Below are 20380 nucleotides of genomic sequence, written 5' to 3'. Positions count from 1 at the left end.
TCTTTCAGCTGGGGCTCACACACACTCCACCGCATGGCCTCCATGACTCCCAGTGTGATTGTGAGTGAACGTGTGTGTGTTAAAGAGAAGGGGAAAATGTTTTAACATGTAAGCATTTTTTTTTTTTTTTTTTTGCTAATCCACACAATCTGTGTTTCAGTCGTCTCAGAGGAAATAGCTAAGGAATTTGCTGCTTTTTAATTTTTTTTTTTTTCCAGATTTTAAAGAGAAGTTAGACATATAGTCACTGGCACTGTTGCAGAAATTGAAATTAGAAGCTTTGCTTTTTGCTATTTTAATCTCAACAGATAAATGTCTGTGGTGATTCTGAAGTAAAACAGATACAGCCTTGAATTGTTGGTACGTTGAACTGCAGTTTCTCATAAATACAACTTTGCAGCTTAGATAAGGACATCTGGACTCTCATAAGTTTAACAATGTCATTTTTAATACTAGTGCAGAGATGCAATGTGTGCTCCCTTTCTGGTCCTCGTCAGCATCTTTGTCTAATCTGCTGGGTCTTTAACTCAGACAGTGAGTTTGTGCTGTTGAGGCAGGAGCGGGGTAGTTGGAACCAAAACATTGGGTCAAAATTTATCACCCAGTCTAAAAACATGCTACACACTTTAGCATCTTTTGGAGATGAACAACTTCAGCCAGTCAGTTGGATAAAACCCTCAGCCTCATTCCAGGCCTTGGGACAAGCTCAGAAATATATCCCAGATTGGCATTTTTTCTAACTCTACAATTTAGAGTTTGAAGATTGAGCCTTTAATCTGTGACTGTGAAGTAACTTGATCACTATCAGGCTGCATGAACCACATCAACTTTCTTAATTTGTGCAGCATCTTTAAAATCTTGAGCTTCAAAGCTGCTTTCACATGAGGGTACAGTAAAAATAAAAGCCATGTTTCTGGAGGGGGTTTTTTATAGTTTGGTGGCCTGTAATGCACTGCCACAAACCAGCTATCATGGGTTCCTTATTTTTTTCCAACAATGATCTGATCAAGCTGTAATCACGTTAACTGTGCTTTGATGATAAACTTATTTACTGCCCAGACATGGGCTGTGAAAATGCCGCCTTGTCTGATAATTGAATCTCAGGCATTATGGTGGAATGTGGGAATGTCTTTCTGGAGATCTGGCATTGCACTCTCAATTTTTGTTTAATTTTACTAAGTCAGTTAAAACAAGATAGAACATCTTTATTTAGTCATGTGGGAAAACTCCTGTGTTACGTTTTCCCCTTCAGACGGAGCTCAGAGGTGAGGGGTGTCTTCCACAAGTCAAAGTATCTGCTCCGAGAAGAAAACAAAACTTTGTTGGGTGATTCTGATGGTACATGGCCTCTTCTTTGCTCAGAAACCCATTTCACTTGGTCGCCCACTCTGTTGTTCCCCTCTCCACGCTGCAGTTCTCCTCACTATGGGTGGGTTTATTAAACAGCGAGATTCTTTGTATGTGGCAGAGCTGCACAGCCCACAGTCCAACTGTAATTTCGGCAAGCTGTGGGGGATTTAAGAAAAAAAAAAAAGAAAGAAAGAATGGGTAATTAAAATGTGCAGTTATTAACTGTAAACTCTCTCTCTGCTGCTCTCATTTTCACGCCACAGCACAGCAGCTTTCTGCAAAGCCACTCCCACCCACGGCACAAGCTTACACATGTAGGTTTATGACTTATACAGACGTTAATATTCACAGATTATGCCACTATATTTTTCAGGTGTGCACATATGCTGTGTAAGCGCTCTAATACGTCCTTTTGTAATTTTGCATTCAGTGGAAAGTTACGTTTCTGCTCTTCAGGTTTTAACAAGTCTGTTGGAATAATAGCATTGACTGCATTCTTCGCTCCACTGTTTTCTTCCGTCTGCCTCCCCTGTGAGGCCCGCTGGGCAGCAATGTCACTTCTTTAATTGTGCATAAATTGCCAAAAAAAAGAAAAACAAGAATTTTTGCCACAGGATACAGGATTTGCCTCAGAGAGGGGGGGATGAGGGGCGGGGGTTATGGGTGATGGGAAACAGGAAATGGTCATGTGTAATTATGTCTACCGCCACTGGGAGAGACAACTACATGTCACTGAAACTGCCAAATAAAAGAAACACGTGCACCACTTCCTGTTATCAAAAATGCAGATATACAGTGTCTCAAGAAGAAATCATTACTGATATAAATTTGTTATAAAAGTATTACTGATTGCACTTTAAAAATTAGGTAGCTTTATGTTATTAAAGGTAATTCCCATTAAAGGTTCTTGGTTAATGTCAAGTTGTCATAACAAAGACATTTTGAATAATGTCAACTTTGTATGAAAAGTGTCATAATTTACCGAATGACGCTTTATGACAACAGTCATAAATATTCATGAAGGCTTATTCATGTTCATGACAGGTGTTATGTCATGTTTATGACAGTGTCATTTCAGTCTTATTCACCCCCCTTCAAATAAAGAGTTACCAATATGACTTTAAATTATGACTTGCATACATAACTCTGAAAATGTTTTGCAAATTTGTTTACAGCCCTCTCTGAGTAAATACTCTGCAGGAACACCTTTCACTGCCGTTAGGATTTGAGTATGTCTCTAACATCTAGAACCTGAAACTTTGAACCGCTCTTTTGTAAAACAGGTCATTTTTCCCCCCCTGCTGGATAGAAAGTATCTGTGAACATCGGTCTTCGACTTCTGCCACAGTTTTGCAAAAGTCTGGACTTTGTCTGGAACAATTTGACACATGATTCTTTGATCTTAACTGCCCCATTATTAAGCTTTGAAATTATATTCAGGATCTTTATTATGCACAATGGTGGACCTCCCTCCCAGTGTCACGCAGTTTCTCCAGGTTTTCCTCCTGGATTGTTGCCTGGCCATTGACTTTCTGTGCGATTCCGCTCAATTAAAATCTTGTTTCACATCACATTCTGGGCTTTCTCCCGCTGAAGTGGCCCACCAGCAAACCGAAGGATGAGTTGTGATCAATGGCGTCAATTTTCTGCGTTCTTTTAGAATTGTGTTCTGCCTGTAGTTTTAGCGATGGCAGCGGTGGGAGTGAACAAAGCCGTTCACATCGTGGCCAAACTTTAGCGATGTGGAAACTTTTGAAACATCAAGAGAGTCCATGCCTCCAGGAAGCAAACGTTTCTCAATAGCTGAGAGCCCAGACCCTCTGGACGAAGCAAATAACACAGGACAGGAGACTGCTTTAGTTTTCCTGGATTGGTTTGACTAAACCATTTCTCCCTCCCTCCTTAAAAAAAAAAAAAAAAAAAACATCCCCACAGCATGATGCTGCCATAACCATGTTTCACCAAGCAAAAAACGTTTTCAGCCTGATTTGCTACTTTGCATGCAGAGAGAGTTAAATTTTGGCTCCTTCTTCCACATGTTTATGTCCTCTTAACGGCTTGTGGCTAACTCCTAACAGGACGTCCTATTGCTTTTCCATTAACAATGGTTGTTTTCTTGCCACTTGTTACCAAAGGTTTGACTGTGGATCTCATGACTAATAGTCGTCCTGTTGTCGACAGCTTCCCACCTGATCTGTGGATGTCTGGAGCTCCTCCAGAGATTTCATTTCAGATAATAGCTTGAACAGCGCTCTGTGAGACGTCCACAGCCTGTGTGTGACCTCACTCTACTTGAGGCTTTCCTGATGTTTTCCCTGATATGTTTACTGTGTTCCTTGGCCTCCATGATGCTGATTGTAACATAACATTTTAAAATGTTCAAAGACTAGAAAAATCTTTGCAATTTGTTTCATATCTAAACTTTTTCTCTAGCTACTCGAATGCTACGAGCATGTTTTTTTCTTACAAGCAAAACATGGAGACCCTTTTTTTGTTTTGTTTTTTTTTATGATTTTTGCCTTCTTCATTGAGTTAAATGTCAAGAGTTTCTAAGCGTTGTTTGTGACCCAACTTGTAAATTCAGGATTTGTGATGGGCAAGCCATTCTTTGTTAATCAGTCTTTGTCTGTGTCAGTACAATTCCTTCTCTGTGTGTGAGTGTGAATGTTATCTGGCTGATCACGCCAGCAATCGCGGCTTTTTGGAAGCACAAAAACTGGAGAGTGAAGAGGAAAAAACATTTAGTTGCGAATCCTTTTCAGAACAGCAAAAGTTAGCGTAGAAACTTAACCGCTTTTGCGTTTTTTGGTGTTTTAAACGGCAACAAAAACAAACAACTGAGAGAAATTCTCCTCCTTGTCAGGATGTATTCAGCGACCTTCGCGTGGTCCTTCAGTCTGTCTCAGACCTTTGGTATTCCCGAACATCTTCCGTCCTTAAACAAACACAGACACGCTGACCCTGACGTGCTGCATTAGCAGCAGCTCGTCTCTAACGTCGGCTGACTGGGAACTCACATGGGAGTGGGTCGGAGGGGGTCAGATGTCAGGTTCTTGCTGGCTCACTCAAGACATGTGCTCAACCTCTCACACGCTCCAGAGACCTAAATTTAGTTCTGACGGCGACTTTTCTTGATGGATGCTTTTTCAGCCTGAAATATCCTATGACTGATATTTATACAGTGGCTCCTCATTCAGTCTCAGAGCTGTGGTTCAAGATGTCGCAAACATTTGCTTGAAAAAAAAAAAAAAACTGAAGATGGATGGATGGATGCATTGTCTGCTTTAAACTGTGCTGATGTAACCAGCTTGGAATGAACTTGGTGGGTGGTTCAGTTTATCCCTTCTACATATGATGTCATGTCCATTAAAGCATGCTGGGATTGTTCCACCATTTTTGCTTGTGACTGTGAAGCATTCCCTGTGTTCATATGGGAGAAGATATCCCTCAGATTTTAGATTCTGTAGTTTTACTTTTCCTTCCTTGAAAATGCATGGTTATGTTGAGAAATAAAAAAAAAATAAAAAATAAAAAAACAGCATATAATCTAAATCTGCAGTGGAACAGCAAGAACGGTTTTGTATGTGTACATAGTAGCAGTGTTGAGATCAAAACTGAACTTTTGATCTTAATTGCGAGACACTTTTTGTCCTGGAAAACTAACACTTCACCCTAAGCGCACCATCATCACAGTGAGACAGAGTGTTGGCACTGTCATGCTGAGGGGATGTTTTTAATCAGCAAATACTAAGAAACTATTGTTGATGGGAAGGCGGATGAAGCTAGGATAATTCTTACAAACAGAAAAATAATTCAATCCCAGACGTATTTGATCTGTGTGTCTGTAGGGTGTAACCGGCACAAACACAGATCAACTGATTTCTTTTATTTTAACTCATCTCAACATTTGTTGAAGAAAAAAAAAAAAACATACCGCATCATTTCTTTTCCCAACATGCCTCGTCTTTCACCACATTCAGCCTCCCTCAAGCCTTTATTCGCTGCACACCTTTCCTTGTATAACAGCAACATTTGGATTAGGATCAATGCATCGGTTCACGGAGCAGTGAGCAAGTAAAAAGGAAAAAAACACACACACACACACACACACACCCCGTGTTTCAGAGTGTGTATGTACATGTGCTTTGGAGTCCGTGTGTTTGTGTTGGTTCAGCTGGCAGGTTGTTTAGGTAGCTCCATATTAAGCTCCGCCAGACACAAGTGGAAGGAGTGTTAAAGTCACACAAGTCATGTCAGAACCAGAGCACATTCCTACATGACAGACTTCTTCTGCCTCAACATAAGCTTGTGTTTGTATGCTTTGTAGTAAGAAAGCGTTTTCAAACAGTAACAGGCCAGCAATATGCTACATACATTCGAAAACAAGCTACTCTTATCACTCAGGATTTCAGCGTTTTAAATGTGTTTATTCGTGTGGCAGGGTTTTTCAGTGAGCTCAGTCTGTTTGCTGTGTGTGTGTGTGTGTGTGTGTGTGTGTTTTCGATTAAGTATGCTTTCAGATTTTCACTCCTGAGTTGCTACAGTTGTTTGCAGTTCTCTCAGCGGTGCATGCCAAAAGTGACCAAGAAAGGGAGTCTTTGTATCACATCACACACACCTACTGCTCAACACCAAGCCTCGCTCTCCTGCTTGGAACAACACATCTGCTTTCCAAACCGCAGCTATCCCAGCCAGCTTTCCTTCGACCGTCTAAAGTCCGAATCAGGTGGCCCCCCACCTTGGATCCGCACCCGGTGCCTCCCGTGGATGTTACCACAAAACTGCATCGCGCCCCTCGGTAGTTCATCCTGGCTGTTGCCCATGAGGCGGTTGGGAGGAGCGGCGCTGTTCTAAATAGGAGCTCTGTGTTAGGAGAAACCTGGTTGGGTTCTGCGCTGATCCGGTTTCCTTTGAAAAACAGCAGGCACGGGCCGGGAGACGGAGCAGGAGAAAACACTGAGCTGAAGGTGATGTTGTTGTTGGAGCCTGCTGTAGGCCTGCCTCCCCGCACCTTTGCTTTTTGTTGCTGCTCACCCCATCTCTGCCTGAGGCTGCCTGATAGCTCTACCTCGCTTATCTCTCTACCAGCATTCAGGCCCTTATTTTTCCTCTGCTTTCATCATTTAAAGTAGGCATGCACCAACCAGGATTTTGTCACCGATCTCTGATTTTTGTAAAGCTTTGACCAAGTTATAATATTTAGCCAGTTCTGGTTTATCCCTAAATATAATGTAGGAAAATATAAGAACAGCAACCAACATATTGTTTTGTAGCTGTGGAAGGGGAAGGCCAAGCAGTAAAACAGGACATTTTTTAAACCAAAAACCTACAGGGTTTGATATTTTAAGTTGTTTAGCATCTTAGGCTACAGTGGTTATTAGCATACTTAGCATGGCTTGTGTTACAGAAAGGTCAGTTTTTATGTGTATTCCCTTAGGAATGTAAAGTCTTAATAATGTCTCCAAAAAAATGCCAGCTTTTCTAAAACCAGACAGCTTCATGACAAAGTTTGAAAAGCTCAGAGAAACTTGGCTGCATTCAAACTTCTAACAACCACAGTTCTACGCTGACTGTCTTTAAAGCTATTACAAGCTTTTGAAAGACTTCACTACCTAATTTACCTAATTGGCCGTACCATGAGGTGAAGAAGAGAAGAACTGCATTACGGAAGAGACGGAGACTCCAGTTAAATATGTTTAGAAATACTAATAAACTTTCTTCTGTTGTTTTTTTGTTTGTTTTCATGTTCCAATAAAATCCCTCTGTGTTTATCTAGGTAGGTAGAGGCTCAAAGAAGACACTCTCTTTGTGGTTGTTTTAGCATTATTTTATTTTTTTTTAAACATTTTTCTCTTTTTAGGATTTTACTGTAGTCATCTTGTTTGATTACAACATTTCAGTCATTTTAAAAGCCTGAAAATAACTCTAACTCTGAGTCCTCTTCATTCATTTTGAACTTTTGTTTCGCTGTCATGAACATGCATTACGACAGTTTGAATTTAGTATTTCTAAGTAAAACCTGGAGCCTGAGTTATTGTGTTCACAGCCTTGAAAGTTACAGTTTTGTTACTTTTGTGTTTATACAGCCTGTTCATGAGCTTGTGTGATGTATTTGTTTTCTTTCCTGCCAGTGAGATAAAGTATGCGCAAAGAACTGGGCAAGAGTGTGGGTCCGTCAGTTCACTCACTGAGGATCATGTGCGTGGGTTTAAATGAATCTATTTGTGCGTACTTGGTTCTCTCTCTTTTTTTTTTTTTAGTTTTTATGTTCTTTATGTCCATCTAATGTCTATCTACAGACGGAGTACAATGTGGGAAACAAGTGCAGAGCAACAGCTCTCTAACTAACAATTATTTCCATTAAAACAATCCATTCTCGGCCGCATGTTCTCCTGCAGTTTAGAACAGTAGTGCTTCTTGTAGAGCTGTACTTTTCCTGCAGCTCAACTTCTGTTCTTTCAGCAACAAGCCAGATTGTAAAATTAAGTCACCATTAATCTGAACTGGAGTCAAAGTTATGCAACCAGTGGGCGTGTTGGTGCGTCTGTTGATTGGAAAAGCTGAAGTCAGTATGTATAGAGTTCATGCCCAACCATTTCAGAGTGTTTAATGTCAAATTAAACTTATGTTCTCTCTCTTTAACGACGTCTCCATGTTTAATTAAACCCATCTGAGATTTACAAAACAAAATGTATTTAACGACACGCAAGAAAGGTTGTGGGATTGCTTTGTAAATCGATGGGTTGTGAATGTTTTTACCTCAAAAAGTAGAGAAGTATTAAAGAATCCCAAATGGGATCTACTGCCGGGGAAATCCCAGGCCTGGAGGCGGGGGCGGCAGCAGCAGGAGTCGGGGCTTAATGTGGTAAATACTGAACAGCTGAAAGAGACCTCTTGTTGCGGTGCAAGGTGTTGATAGGCATGGAGGGACTGAGCTTTCCCCTAAACACCCGACCCCACCCAGCACTAAAAAACAACACTCTGTCTCACCATGATGATGAGATCAGTCGTACTCTCTAGTTAGATGATATCATGTTTGGTACTTGGGGTTAAAGGCTTGGGGCCACGTTTGGAGGGGCCAGGTGTTTGTAGGAGGAGCGACGCTCTTTGAAGGCTTGGTGAATTTGACACTGAATGATGTGTTGCTGCCAAAAGCTGGCCTTTTCTCCTACTGTGACTCTGACGTTGGCCTCTTTCACCCAGAAGTTTTTGTCATACAAAGATGAGTCTCTCTTTGATGGGTTAGTTTAGGGGTTTTTGAAATGAGGTTTTATATGGAAGCTTATATCTTACTTGTACTGCAGTAGATAACTCTCTTGATGTTTCCGATAATTATAAATGTAGATCGGACTAAAGCCAGCAGCTAGTTCAAGAGAGGCCTAGAAGAAAATAGCTTCCGTCTTTACCATTTTCTTCAAATTTCAAAAATGTTTTAAAAGCTGGAGACATAGTTTTATTAACCTTTAAAATGCACTATCTGGTTGTATGCACATGAATATTTGCACAGAAAATAGAAGTTCATAAATGATGTTCTTATTTTAAATGCATATCAACACCAGAACAGATAATGGGTGACACTGGCTGGAGTTCTCATTTTAAGCAGTAGATGTCACTACAATCTGTCTCTTTTCAATCTGTTTTAGCAGAAGAAGAATTGATAAAAAGTATATTATTGATACAGCTGTCCACAACAAAGTTTGAAAGTGCTATTTTTCCACAAGAGCAGGCATCAAATATGCCATAATAAACTATGCATAAGCTTGCAGAGACCAGCCAGAGTTCAGACACTGTTCTGTTCCTGATTTACAAACATCACTTATGGTGGATGCTCCAAACTTGCAAAAACGGGGATGTGCACAGCTGCCTTGAAATGCCGGAACATGTCTTCTCTCCTGATTGCTTTTTGGTGCAAGGCGTCATCTTTTCTACGCCGTGACTGCCTTGCTCAGGTTGACTGCAGTATCTCTTGCCCTCCGGGTCCTTCCAGAAATCACACAGAAACGACCCATAGCGTTTTTTAAAAGCGGGTTAGGTCTGTAGGTTCATCGCCCTCGTACTAAGGAAACTGCTGTAGAAAATCCAGCTTCCTCTTGTTTTCAGACATGACAGGTACCTATGTCTGTCCAAGTGGTCTGATCCGGTGATCCTTAAGAGATGAAAAGGTTAATCCACCTTAGCTCTGTCTGACTGGGAGACAGGTCAAGGTCTCCTGTTTTGTGCTACTCTCGATATGACTGGTTGACAACCAGACCAAAAGCCCCCATTAACCCCACTGTTACACCTAGCTCCTATACGTGTCATTGCTCAGTATGTGAGCAGTCAAAAACTGGCTGCTGGTAGTTATGTAACTACACGAGCCATTTATTTTTGGACACCATTTTAGGCGTACATGATAACTCACACATTCGGGTCATTCAGGTCTTTGCAGTTGGTATCTGCAGCTGTCACTGTGAGCTGCATGAAGACTGTTAGTCAGTATTTATATTTATCTTTGGACGTGATCCCTGCTCACGTAAAACAGTTGAAGTACTGACGAACTACACAGTTTTCCTCTTGAGGCTGTGTGCTCCATAGTAGAAGTGATAAATCTACAACCTACAGGTTTTTTGCTGCCTAAAACATAACTGTGCAGTGAAGAAACCACTTTTAGACATACTGGTTACTTGAGTCTTAAAACCCTAGAAAGGTTCACTGTTACAGTATGTCAATAAAAATAGTTTTCCTACTGCTCTGATGTCTGCTTGGGATCTGGCTTCAGTCCTCTCTCAGCATACTTGTGGTTAGGCAACAGTCATGCCTGCGAACAGCTGTGGAGAAACTCATGCTTTCTGACACCGGGAGGAAAACTGATCTTGTCATCCTTTTGCCGTCCATGTGTTAAACAAAACCACAACAGACGCATAACAATAAAGATAGAGTTTCTCAGACAAGGAGGCAGAAGTTAGCTGCGAGAACGAGGGAGACGAGTGAAAAATCCCAAAGAGCCTGCCATGCCATTGTATGGCCAGCAGAGGGCCGATAGGGTCGACTCTGAAACACCAGACTGAGTCTTTCTCATTTGGGAATAATGTGTGTTCACTCCTCTAGGCCACTGTTAGCCGTAGGTTCTCACTCTCATCTAACGCTGTGAAAACATGACAATGGGCAGCAGTGATTCAGAAACATGTTCTATAGATAGACACATGCGACGCTCCCTTATCTGTGTTGGGAAGGAAGTAATCTTTAGAAGGACATTTAGCTGGAAAACAGAGGAAGAAGCACACAGGTCTGAGGGGGGAAAAGGCGCTGTTGGTGAGTCAATAGGAAGTGCTTTAGAGTCAGACGGCATAGCAAGGCTTGTCAGGCTGATGGAATGTGTTATTCTTAAAATGTGGGACTTATGGTGCCTTGAAAGAGTATTCACTTCAACCTGACAACACATAAATGTGTTTCATTGGGATAGACAAACGCAAAGCAGCACATCATTGTGAAATAGAAAGGAACTAACCTGTGGTTTTTAAATTTGGTACAAATAAATATGAAAATTTCGTCATATTTCGCTCTAGTTGCAGCTGCAAGTCTTTTGTGGTATGTTTCCTTCAGCATTGTACATCTAAAGATGAAAAAATTCTGACCCTATTTTTTTGTCAGATTAGATGAGGGAGCACTGGTGAAGTTCTTCCAGTCTTACCACTAATTCTGGATTTGATTTTTGCCTGAACTTTGGGCCATTTTAACACTTGATTAATCTAGACCACTCAAATGTGTCTCTGGCTGTATTAAAGGTATTTGTCCTTTATAACAGCCAGAGACTGTCTCAAGTCACCTGCAGTCTCTAACAGGTTTTCTTCCAGGTCATTCGCCCTCCCATCACATCACTGTTCCTCCTGAAGAAGGCACAGTGAGCTGCTTTCGTCATGTATAGATTCATTTTTTAAAACTTTTCCAGTAAAGCTAAATTTGAGCACACGATTGCAGCTCCTCCAAAGTTACCGTGGGCCTCTTGCCCAGTGTGTCAGTTCACACCATACATTGACACCCTTTCACTAGCACTAAGGCTTCTGAACGCAACTGTTTGTACTTGATCATATGCACAGTCATCAAAGTGAAGAACGTTGAATACAAGTGAAATGAAACATTTTCCATATTTTTATTTGTGAAACAATTTCAAAGCCCTGCCTCGTTTTTCTTCCCCTTCAAATTTTCTCTTTGCGGTGTGCTGCTTTTTGTGGCTCTAATTATTAAGTTAGTTAAAGCTTGTGGTTGAAACACAACAAGAAGGTTCAAGGAATAAAAATACAAGTGTAAATCTCTGTTAAATAGTCATCCAAGTCAGCCCTCACTTGAGTTACAAAGCAGAGCAAAAGTAATAGAAGTTCCCTGTTTGGTTTTACTTTATAACTAGACCTCTTGAACCTCACAGACTCAGGAGATGTTAGTTGGTACAGCAGATTGATGTTGCACTAGGGCAGTAGTGTGACTCACCTGGATTCGTAAACCAGCACTTACACTATATTCCCTGCTGCCTTGCACAAGCAGTTGCTTGTGAAGCTTTAATCTGATTAACTCCAGGATATTTACAGCTCTTAAGTCCTTGATTATCAAGGCTGATTTTGTTTGTGTGTGTGGCTTGTAAGAGGAGAAAGAGATTTATTTGAAGAGGGCTGATGACCAAAACTATAAAACATAAACCTGTCACAGCCCTATTATTATTACCTTGTGACTCCAGTTTCTGTGGGAATGTCCTTTTACCTGGAGGTAAAGTGCTGCATTCTTGCACTGGTGTAATGTCTCTTTAATGAGATGGACTGTGTTGCTCTGTTTTCTAATAGCCAAGTCTGCCCACAAACAGAATTTCTCCCATCCTCCTACACCTCAGCTGCTTGCATCTCTGGACTGCATGCCACTATTCTGCTCACCCACAAGCAACAAAACAAACGCTGTGAATTTTCTCTCCCATACCAAAAAAAAAAAAAAAAAAAAAACATTTTGCTTCCATTTTGCTCTGATGATATTTAGAGAAATAATTAGAAAAATTGGAACAATGCTTGGTGCAGAACCAACTTCCTAACAGAGGTCGGGTTTCTTCCTATGTTTCCAAAATAAGTCCGTTATGCGTTTTCCATCAATGACTTCCTGGGGCCAAGCGCTCAGCTGACTCTTACCTCCCTGCTTAAATTCCCACACATAACTCTTAAATGGCCAGTGTGTGTTTTCCTTTCTGTTCGCCCGCAAATCACTCCCATATATCACCAGCGGACAAGGCGATGCGCTCGACTGCACATCGACATCCAAGTGCGCCGGTATGGGAAATGCAAAAAGCAGAGGGAGGCAGAGTAAGTGCAATTGCAGACGTAACTTGATAAATATGGCTGTTATTTGTTGTCACCTTGATGTCTTCACATTAGACGACGTTTATGACTGAGGGAGAAATCATTTTCAACACCATCACTTACACAAATAGGGATTTTTAGTAAGTAGCTGAAGAAACCAAAGAAATACTTCCTCATACTTACTATATGGAGATCTAGCTGTGCAATGTTTCACATGCAATGCCTTTCTGAAGTATTAATGCCTCTTGGACGTTTTCACATTTTGTCATGCTATAAAACCATAAACGTCTGTATATTTACTTGGTACTTTATGTAATACACCAAAACAAAGTAGAACATAACTGTGAAGGCAATTATTATTATGTATTTATTTATTTATTTATTTATTTTTTTATTTTACCAAAAATGATATAAAAGGTGTGGCAAGCATTTATATTTGCCCCCCTTTAATCTCCTAAATAAAGTCCAGTGGTGCCAATTACTTGAAATGTCACATCATGAGTGGCCCTGTGAAAGCCTCTGAGGTTTGTCAGAGATCATTAACCTGCTTGTCCACCTAAACGGAGAGACCAGACCATGGTATCTCTAGAGGAGCTGCAGAGGTTCACAGCTCAGGTGTGCAAAACAGCGATTAACTGTTAATTTCATAAAGCTGTCATTTATGAAGGAGTGGTGAGAAGAAAGTCATACAGAGTCCCTTTTGATGAGTGACAAGTGACAGCCGCATGCTGTGGGAGTGAATTTCTTCACGACGGGATCGACCAGAGCTGAGATTCATTTCCCAGTTGAACAACAGACGTAAACACACACCCAGATGTTTAACTCCGATCCAGAATCCGTGGCAAGACTTGGAAAATTGATGTTTGCCGACATCCATTATGGCTGAATTTCAGCTACAATTTCAGTCGCTGGATGTTCAAAGCTGATTTAGGAAAAAAAAGAAAAGAAAAAAAGACTACTTGAGTGAAGAGTGGTTGGGCCTGAATGCACACCACATTCTTAGATTTATTTGTATGTATATTTCTGACAGTCCAAACAGTTACTAGCTACTACAGAAACACTATGACCCAACCTGCTCTGACCATGTGCCTTGTGGGGGAAAAAAAATTTAGTCATAGCTTGAAAAAGAAGAAGAGAGTGAGAGAGACAAAAAAAAGCTTTTCCACAGTGGGCGGTGTAGTATAACAGTAGATGCTAGTGGCAACTTAAACCCACTTTAAAATCTGCCAGATCCTTTTTGTCACTCTGTCATGGGAAAGGAAGCACTGAAGAGCGTCTGTGTAGAGAGAATTGGACGGAGCGCAAAGCCCACGTTTCTCTCGGTTAACACACTGAGCTGGGATCATGCTCCTTAAAGACCCGCGGAGATCCCTGCTGGACGCTGCATCGACTTTCAATGGCATTTCACTCTGCTCTGTTTGCGGCCAGTTCCACACACATTAGGACGCACACACTCACACCCGCCTCCTCGGGAACGGCTCTCGGTTGGTCCATCAGTCGGTCAGTCTTTATCCTTCCTCTGGCTGCGTGTGTGTATGTGTGTGTGTTAGTCCTGGACTGCGACGACGGATATGAGGAAGATTTGTCTTATGAAGGCTGCAGAGAGGGATTCAAACGCATGACTGCTGACGTTCCCAAAAGGGACAGTGGGGGCTTTACGTGGACTATTTGAACTGACGTTTTCTTTAATTTTGGCTGTAAATGGAGGCACGTCGGTGGGAAAAACTGAGTTAAGGTCTTCTTCGTTGCCTCTGGGACGCTGACAGGGCAGTGCGGTTGCGTAACGCGCCTGGCAGTTTTGGAGAGTTTTATTGGTGGAGAAAAGAAGCGCTGCTCCTTCAGAAAGGATGAACAACTCCAAGAATCTCAGGGTAAGACTGCTTGTTTCTGGCTTCACGCTTCTTCTTCTTCTTCTTTTTTTTTTTTGGCTAAATGGAAAATGGAATTAGTGAGACGCGTCGCGTCACGCTTTGAGTGGGTCGTCAGAGCCACGCACAAAACGCACGAGGCTCCGTGGTTTTACTCTAAACATCAACACTGGAGAGCTTCAGCAGATTCAGTCGTGTTGTGCGATGACAAGGAGAGACTGAGTCCAGATCTCACAATGTGAAGTTGTCCTGCTTATATCGGTGTCCGAATTATTGATCGAATCCATTGAAGATCGATGAAGATCTGGATTGATCAGCAGCACATTGGAGTCAATCAGGCCAGGCGAATTTATTCTTCAAAATAATTATTCAACATTAATCGACAATGCTTTAGTAAATGGTTAATTTACCATTGAAATTAGCTCTTGTTCCAACTCTTTCACGCCGTTTGGTTATTAGAAATGTCCCATATTATAGGCAATTATAATCGACTCAACTCAAGGCTTCACACAAATAGGACATTACTGCGTTATCAGGTATGGGTAAGATGACATTAGTGCAGCTGACCCACATCTTCCACTCATCACTCCCTTTACTATGATCACAGCTTACAACATTTTCAGCATCTTGGTCACAAAGATTTTCATCAGTTGAAAGTGGCTGCAGAGTTTCAGGAAAATATTAAATTCACAATACCGCTGACGAAAAATTGCAATATCTATTAATTTTATATTTATACACTTTATTACATATGGTTCCCAACCACTCATTGCAATTGTAAGCAAATCAGACCCTAAAAAAAATACAGAAGGTTTGTCAACTAATGGGAACTGGATCACATGCGACTGGCCAAATATGTTACAGACATGCAGAGCATGAATGCATGATGCTTGAGTTATTATTTGCCAAATGTTGCATCCAAGAAGCAAATAATTTGCAAATGTGATATTGTGTCTTACATAATACAAGGAGGTAATACAGACAATCGCACATGACACACACAGATACTGTAATTGTGTAACTAAATAAGAGATTGAAACTTTGAAAAAAAAAGTTTTTAATCCATTGTTTTAAACTTCCTAAACTCGGAGCAACTTCAGTCATTTAAGGTCAGGAGCTCAAAATAACTCTCTCAGTGTGTCGGCGTAACAAATTGGATAAATGTTTGGAATAAGCACTTAAATCTTCCACTCATCTGTCTTTTTACTTCAACTGTGAACAAATTTCTCCTAAAACCTCGGGAACTGGAAGCAATTGTGCTAAAATTGAAAGATGGGTGTAGGACATGCATTCATCCCTTGTAGGGCTTTTGAACAAATGTTTTTATCCTTCTCGTAATTCCCTCTGCTTGATGGAGAGCTGTGTCCTGTTGCGTGAGCGATGAGTGTCGGCCAGAGGATTAGGGTTCAGATTCTAGCCTCGTATGGATTGCAAAGGTCAGTCAGTCAGATATTGAAAGAGCAGAACCGCTTGTGTGTATCTTCACTTGTTTCTGTGCAGCGGGCATCTCCAAGATGTGTGTGTGTGTGTGTGTGTGTGTGTGTGTGTGTGTGTGCATTTGTGTGTGTGTTCCTACTACTGTTACAGCCGCCTCAGCCATCTCTGATTGTTAGTGCTGAAAAGGTCACTGATGAGCCAGAGGATCTTATTAGCACTATGGCACCTGATGCAGTTTTCACATTAATATCTCCTTTCATCGCATGGGTTGCGCGTTACGTCGTGTTTACTGCAGTCAAACCGGTCCGCTCTGCTGTTAAGTGCTGTTTCTCTCGCGCTTTTTGTTGCGTTTGCATTTATAGAAGAGAAAGTCCGCAGCCTCCCTCATCAGTCTGCCGGACGTGGAATTCTTTGGCCCTCGTCTTACAATCAACCCTCGTCTTACAATCAATAACCACTTACTGCGGAGGAGGTCTCTGTAGCCAAATCAGTGGCTCCCCCTGTCAAGATAGGTATCTCCAGTGTCTCTTCTACTTGGGTCTGTCTGCCACTCCCACCCTTCGACCTTTATTCACATCTGCAATCACAGTGTTTCTTTTCCTCTTGTCCTTTGCTGCCGTGTTTCTGCCGTAGAGGTCATTCGGTTTTCTCTGCTGATATTGTCCCAGGAGTCTTCAGCCGATGTTGAGATTGGTCGAACTTCCTCGACCTGAGAATCGCTGGGAGTGGAGTGCAACCCATTAATCTAAGCACTGATCTGCATGAAAGCAGCTTTAGTAGAGGAATGTGTGAGAGATTTGTTTCCCCCAGAGCAAACTGTCTGAGACTTATTATAAAAAAAAAATTGCCACCTATCCTCCTCTCCTCCTCAATATTGCCTCCCCGCCTGCTGAATTATAGATCTCTTAACTCAGACTCACACACACTTCTTTCCTCTCTTGCAGCTTTAAACTTTCACATTGCCCTCGTCCTTGTTTTTTTTTGGGATCCTGGCCTAAAATAAACAAAACAAACTCAACACTGCTTTGCAACACTTTCTTACTGCATTGTTACCTTAATATTAAATTATTTCTTATTTTAGAAGCAAAACTCACAAAATAAATTCTTATGTTTCAAAAGTGTCCTCATATGAAACGAAACTGCAAAACTACAACAAAGGCAAAGAGAAGAGAAATTTTGTCCCTTTTGTTACAATCTGTATGCAGATTTTTCTGTAAAATTTCTGTAACTCAGAACATTACACGGGACTTTTAAAAATTTGGCAACAATAAAAGTCAAAGCTGGCTGGTTAAGAGAACCTGGCAAGACAGAAATTACAAGATTTTTCTATCAGAGATCATTTTGAGCCAATTTCTCTGACTGATCCATCAGACTGCTAACGTGATATTCAAATCTTTCTGCCTCACCTGCCAACACGGATCACCAGGCTGACATCACTGAGCCCAGTTTGACAAGTTAGCCTCAACATGTATGCACTTGCAGTAAAGCCTATGCCACCGCCATTATTTCAGTCAATATCAGCCGATATCAGTGTTCATGGTGCAAAACCCTATTTGGAGTGCAATAATTGGATGATGTGTTCTGAGTTTTATGGACGTGCATTTTTCATATAAATGTAATGTTTAGCCAGTTGGACAGAGTGTTGCAGCAGCAGATGCTCACAGCGGACGCTAATGGGATCAGCCACAAAAGGTCACAGAGTGACGGATTGAAAACAGGCATATATCACACCTGACATCATCATCATCCTCGCAAGATTTTCTCATATCGTGGAGCATTAAGCAGAAAGACGACTTTGGTTTAGTAGATGAAAAAAAGGGGTGAATTAAACAAAAGGGAGAAATAGCAACAGTTAGAACGAGGTTATGGCGCAGCAGCAGGATGTCGAGTGATTGATGGAGGAAAGAGCTTCGTCTCACTAGGAGATTTTCAGACAAGCAGCTAATGCAGAGCTGCTGGCTAAGGATCATGGTCAGACCCCATCCATGTCCATTTATTATGTCTGTCTCAGGGAGCAGATGCAGAGCTGTGTGCCATTCATCTCGTTTCTCTCCGACTCCCTGTCCAATACCTGCTACCTGCTACGTGTGTGTTTTATGGCCGCTGTTGATGTTTTCCCTCATTTTACTCACCTCTATGCTGCTCATCAATGATGCTGTTTGTTTAGCAGAATTGCTTTTGAGCTGATGATATGAGCAAAAACAGAATGAATGTGTGCACTAAATCTCTGAAGGTGTCAGTAAAGGGCGAAGGCTTCATTTTGCTCTCGTGGCTCTATGATGAAACGCTAACATGGCAGTATAAAATCGATAATAATAACAGCAGGGATTCAGTTTAATGCTCTGTCAAACACATCCACGAACACTCACTACTCACTATTGTACGTCTGCAACAATCATCCACCTTCAGCCAGAGCAGTGTATTAGATTAGGGCTGAAAGAAAATCCAAAGCAAGTCTGATAAATATATGGCTGCTGCAAGTTAGAAGATCTGGAAGCAATTTGTCTTGTTCTTTTTTGTTGCACTATACAGTATGTCCTATTTCAGTTCTCTGAAATAGCTGAAACTTGACTAATACCCCAACCACTTTCCCTGTGCATCACTATCTATTCAAACATTTTTTATATATATAAAAAAATCAACAACTAATTGTTATTAACTGCAAATAATGAATTATTTTTTATAGTCTTTGAATTTGTAATTAGTAATGTATTCGTTATTTTATGTTGGCCAAGAAAGGTCAACAAAATTCAACAGAAGCTATGCTAACACAAAACTTGCTAGCATAACTTCAGATGTAGCTTTTTGTTGTGTTGTGGCTTTTGCATTTTGTTGACCCTTCTGGGTTAACATATTGTTTTACCTATGTATTTTACGTTTAGTAAAAACATTTCCATGTCAAATAAAGATATAAAAAAAGAGAGAAGCGTTTTCTCACATCAGTTTGTAAATAGGTCTATATATAGTGAAGTAGAGCCTCTATGAATCCACACACTGAGCAGTGAATGACCTTATTGACCTTTACTCTGTAGCACATGGGAAAAACTTGGCCAACTATAAGTGTGTCTAATATTTATAGACTGACTGGGCTAAGAGCCAAGGACATGAATATTGGGAAGATGTGATTTTTCAAAGACAATAATATTTACTCTGCATTCACTTTGCATGGCCCACTTATTCATTTTCTGGGTTAAAACCCAACTAACCCATAATGACAGTAGATCTAAGGCTGACCCAGATGCTTCAGAGTCCCTGTTGGTTACAGTGAGAATTAGCATTGAGGTTAATGTTACAAATGCTTTAATCTTAATGGAAAAAGTGAACTTCTATATACAGAAATGGCACGGAATAAGTCCAGATGATCCAATAATATCAAGTGTCCTATTACATAAACAAATAGTTGTCAGTTTTTTATGCTACTCTTGCTGCGTCCATATTATTCTATGCCCCCATTTCCGTCCAGCCCCCGTTTCTCATATGCATGCTGCAGATGTTGAAGACATAGCAGGGTTTGGAAACAGCTGTGTAGATGAAGTAAAGTACCACACACACACACATACACCTCTGCTTCTGGATTAAACAGCTACATGACAATGTAAATAGAAGGATTTTCAGCAGTGTTATTGTAAATTTCAAAAACGTCCTGCTTGTGAGCCCTGATGTAAAACCATTAGGGCTGCTAATTTACGCCTTATGAAATCCGTCCGCACTCAGAGGATTCAAATTGTTCTGTTCTATCTGAATAATGATTGTGTTGTATGTGCGTTGTCCCTCTGCAGATAAAGGAGTAAATCAGTGTGCAGAGGTGTACTTATGTAAATAAGAACGCCCTCCCTCCACTACCAATCTGAAAAAGATTTGCTGGAAGGCACAGATAAGAAGAAACTCACAATTGCTGGGAATAATTAGACTGTCTTTTTTTTTATTTTTTTTTTTTTTTTTTTTCTTCATTTTCAATCTCAGTTGGTCTTATCTGCTGTCTTGCCTCTCCGATTCATTTTCCCACTTTCTCCTGCTGAACTGACACACAGTTGCGTGGACGCATGTATGGAGGCCTAATGCAGTAGCCATTAGTAACCGGAGCTGGCCGTAAGTGCTGTAAAGTGGCCAGAGGGTGGAGGCCAAGTGGTGGAATCTGGGACTGAGTGAATCTCACCTTACATATGTTCTCTTTGACATTAATATATCTGTCATTAATCCGTGCTTTGAGACAAAAACTGTCTTCATGATCATTTGATACACGGGCTTGTAAGTGGTTTGTTCTTGTTATGTACTAGGGTTGGAAAATATCAATATTGTTATTATCATTAAGCTTTGCTAAAATAATACTAGCATATAGTTTCATTTCCTCCATAGACAGATTGCACCGAATGGAGAGTGTTGTTAAGACTCTGTTGGAAATTTTGAACTTTG

The 20380-nt window shown here is 40.9% G+C and overlaps 1 protein-coding gene across 3 annotated transcripts in view; it reads left to right on the top strand.

Moving 5' to 3' along the window:
• Positions 1-20380, top strand: part of rtkna (rhotekin a) — a 69816-nt gene that overhangs the window by 25690 nt on the left and 23746 nt on the right. Inside the window, exon 1 of one of the 3 annotated variants that reach the window (XM_015024796.1) lies at positions 14169-14533. The exons of the other annotated variants lie outside the window; for them this stretch is intronic. Within the exon in view, the coding sequence (XP_014880282.1) occupies positions 14510-14533 (24 nt within the window). The 5' untranslated portion in view covers positions 14169-14509. Of the gene's footprint in view, positions 1-14168; positions 14534-20380 lie in introns of those variants that run through there. 3 annotated transcript variants of the gene reach the window in all.

This window comes from Poecilia latipinna, unplaced genomic scaffold (assembly GCF_001443285.1).
Source record: "Poecilia latipinna isolate Pla-1442-1.1 unplaced genomic scaffold, P_latipinna-1.0 Scaffold94, whole genome shotgun sequence".
In the NCBI taxonomy this organism is placed as follows: domain Eukaryota; kingdom Metazoa; phylum Chordata; class Actinopteri; order Cyprinodontiformes; family Poeciliidae; genus Poecilia; species Poecilia latipinna.
Note: the sequence above shows the minus strand (reverse complement) of the source record. Positions and strands in the feature narration are given on the sequence as shown.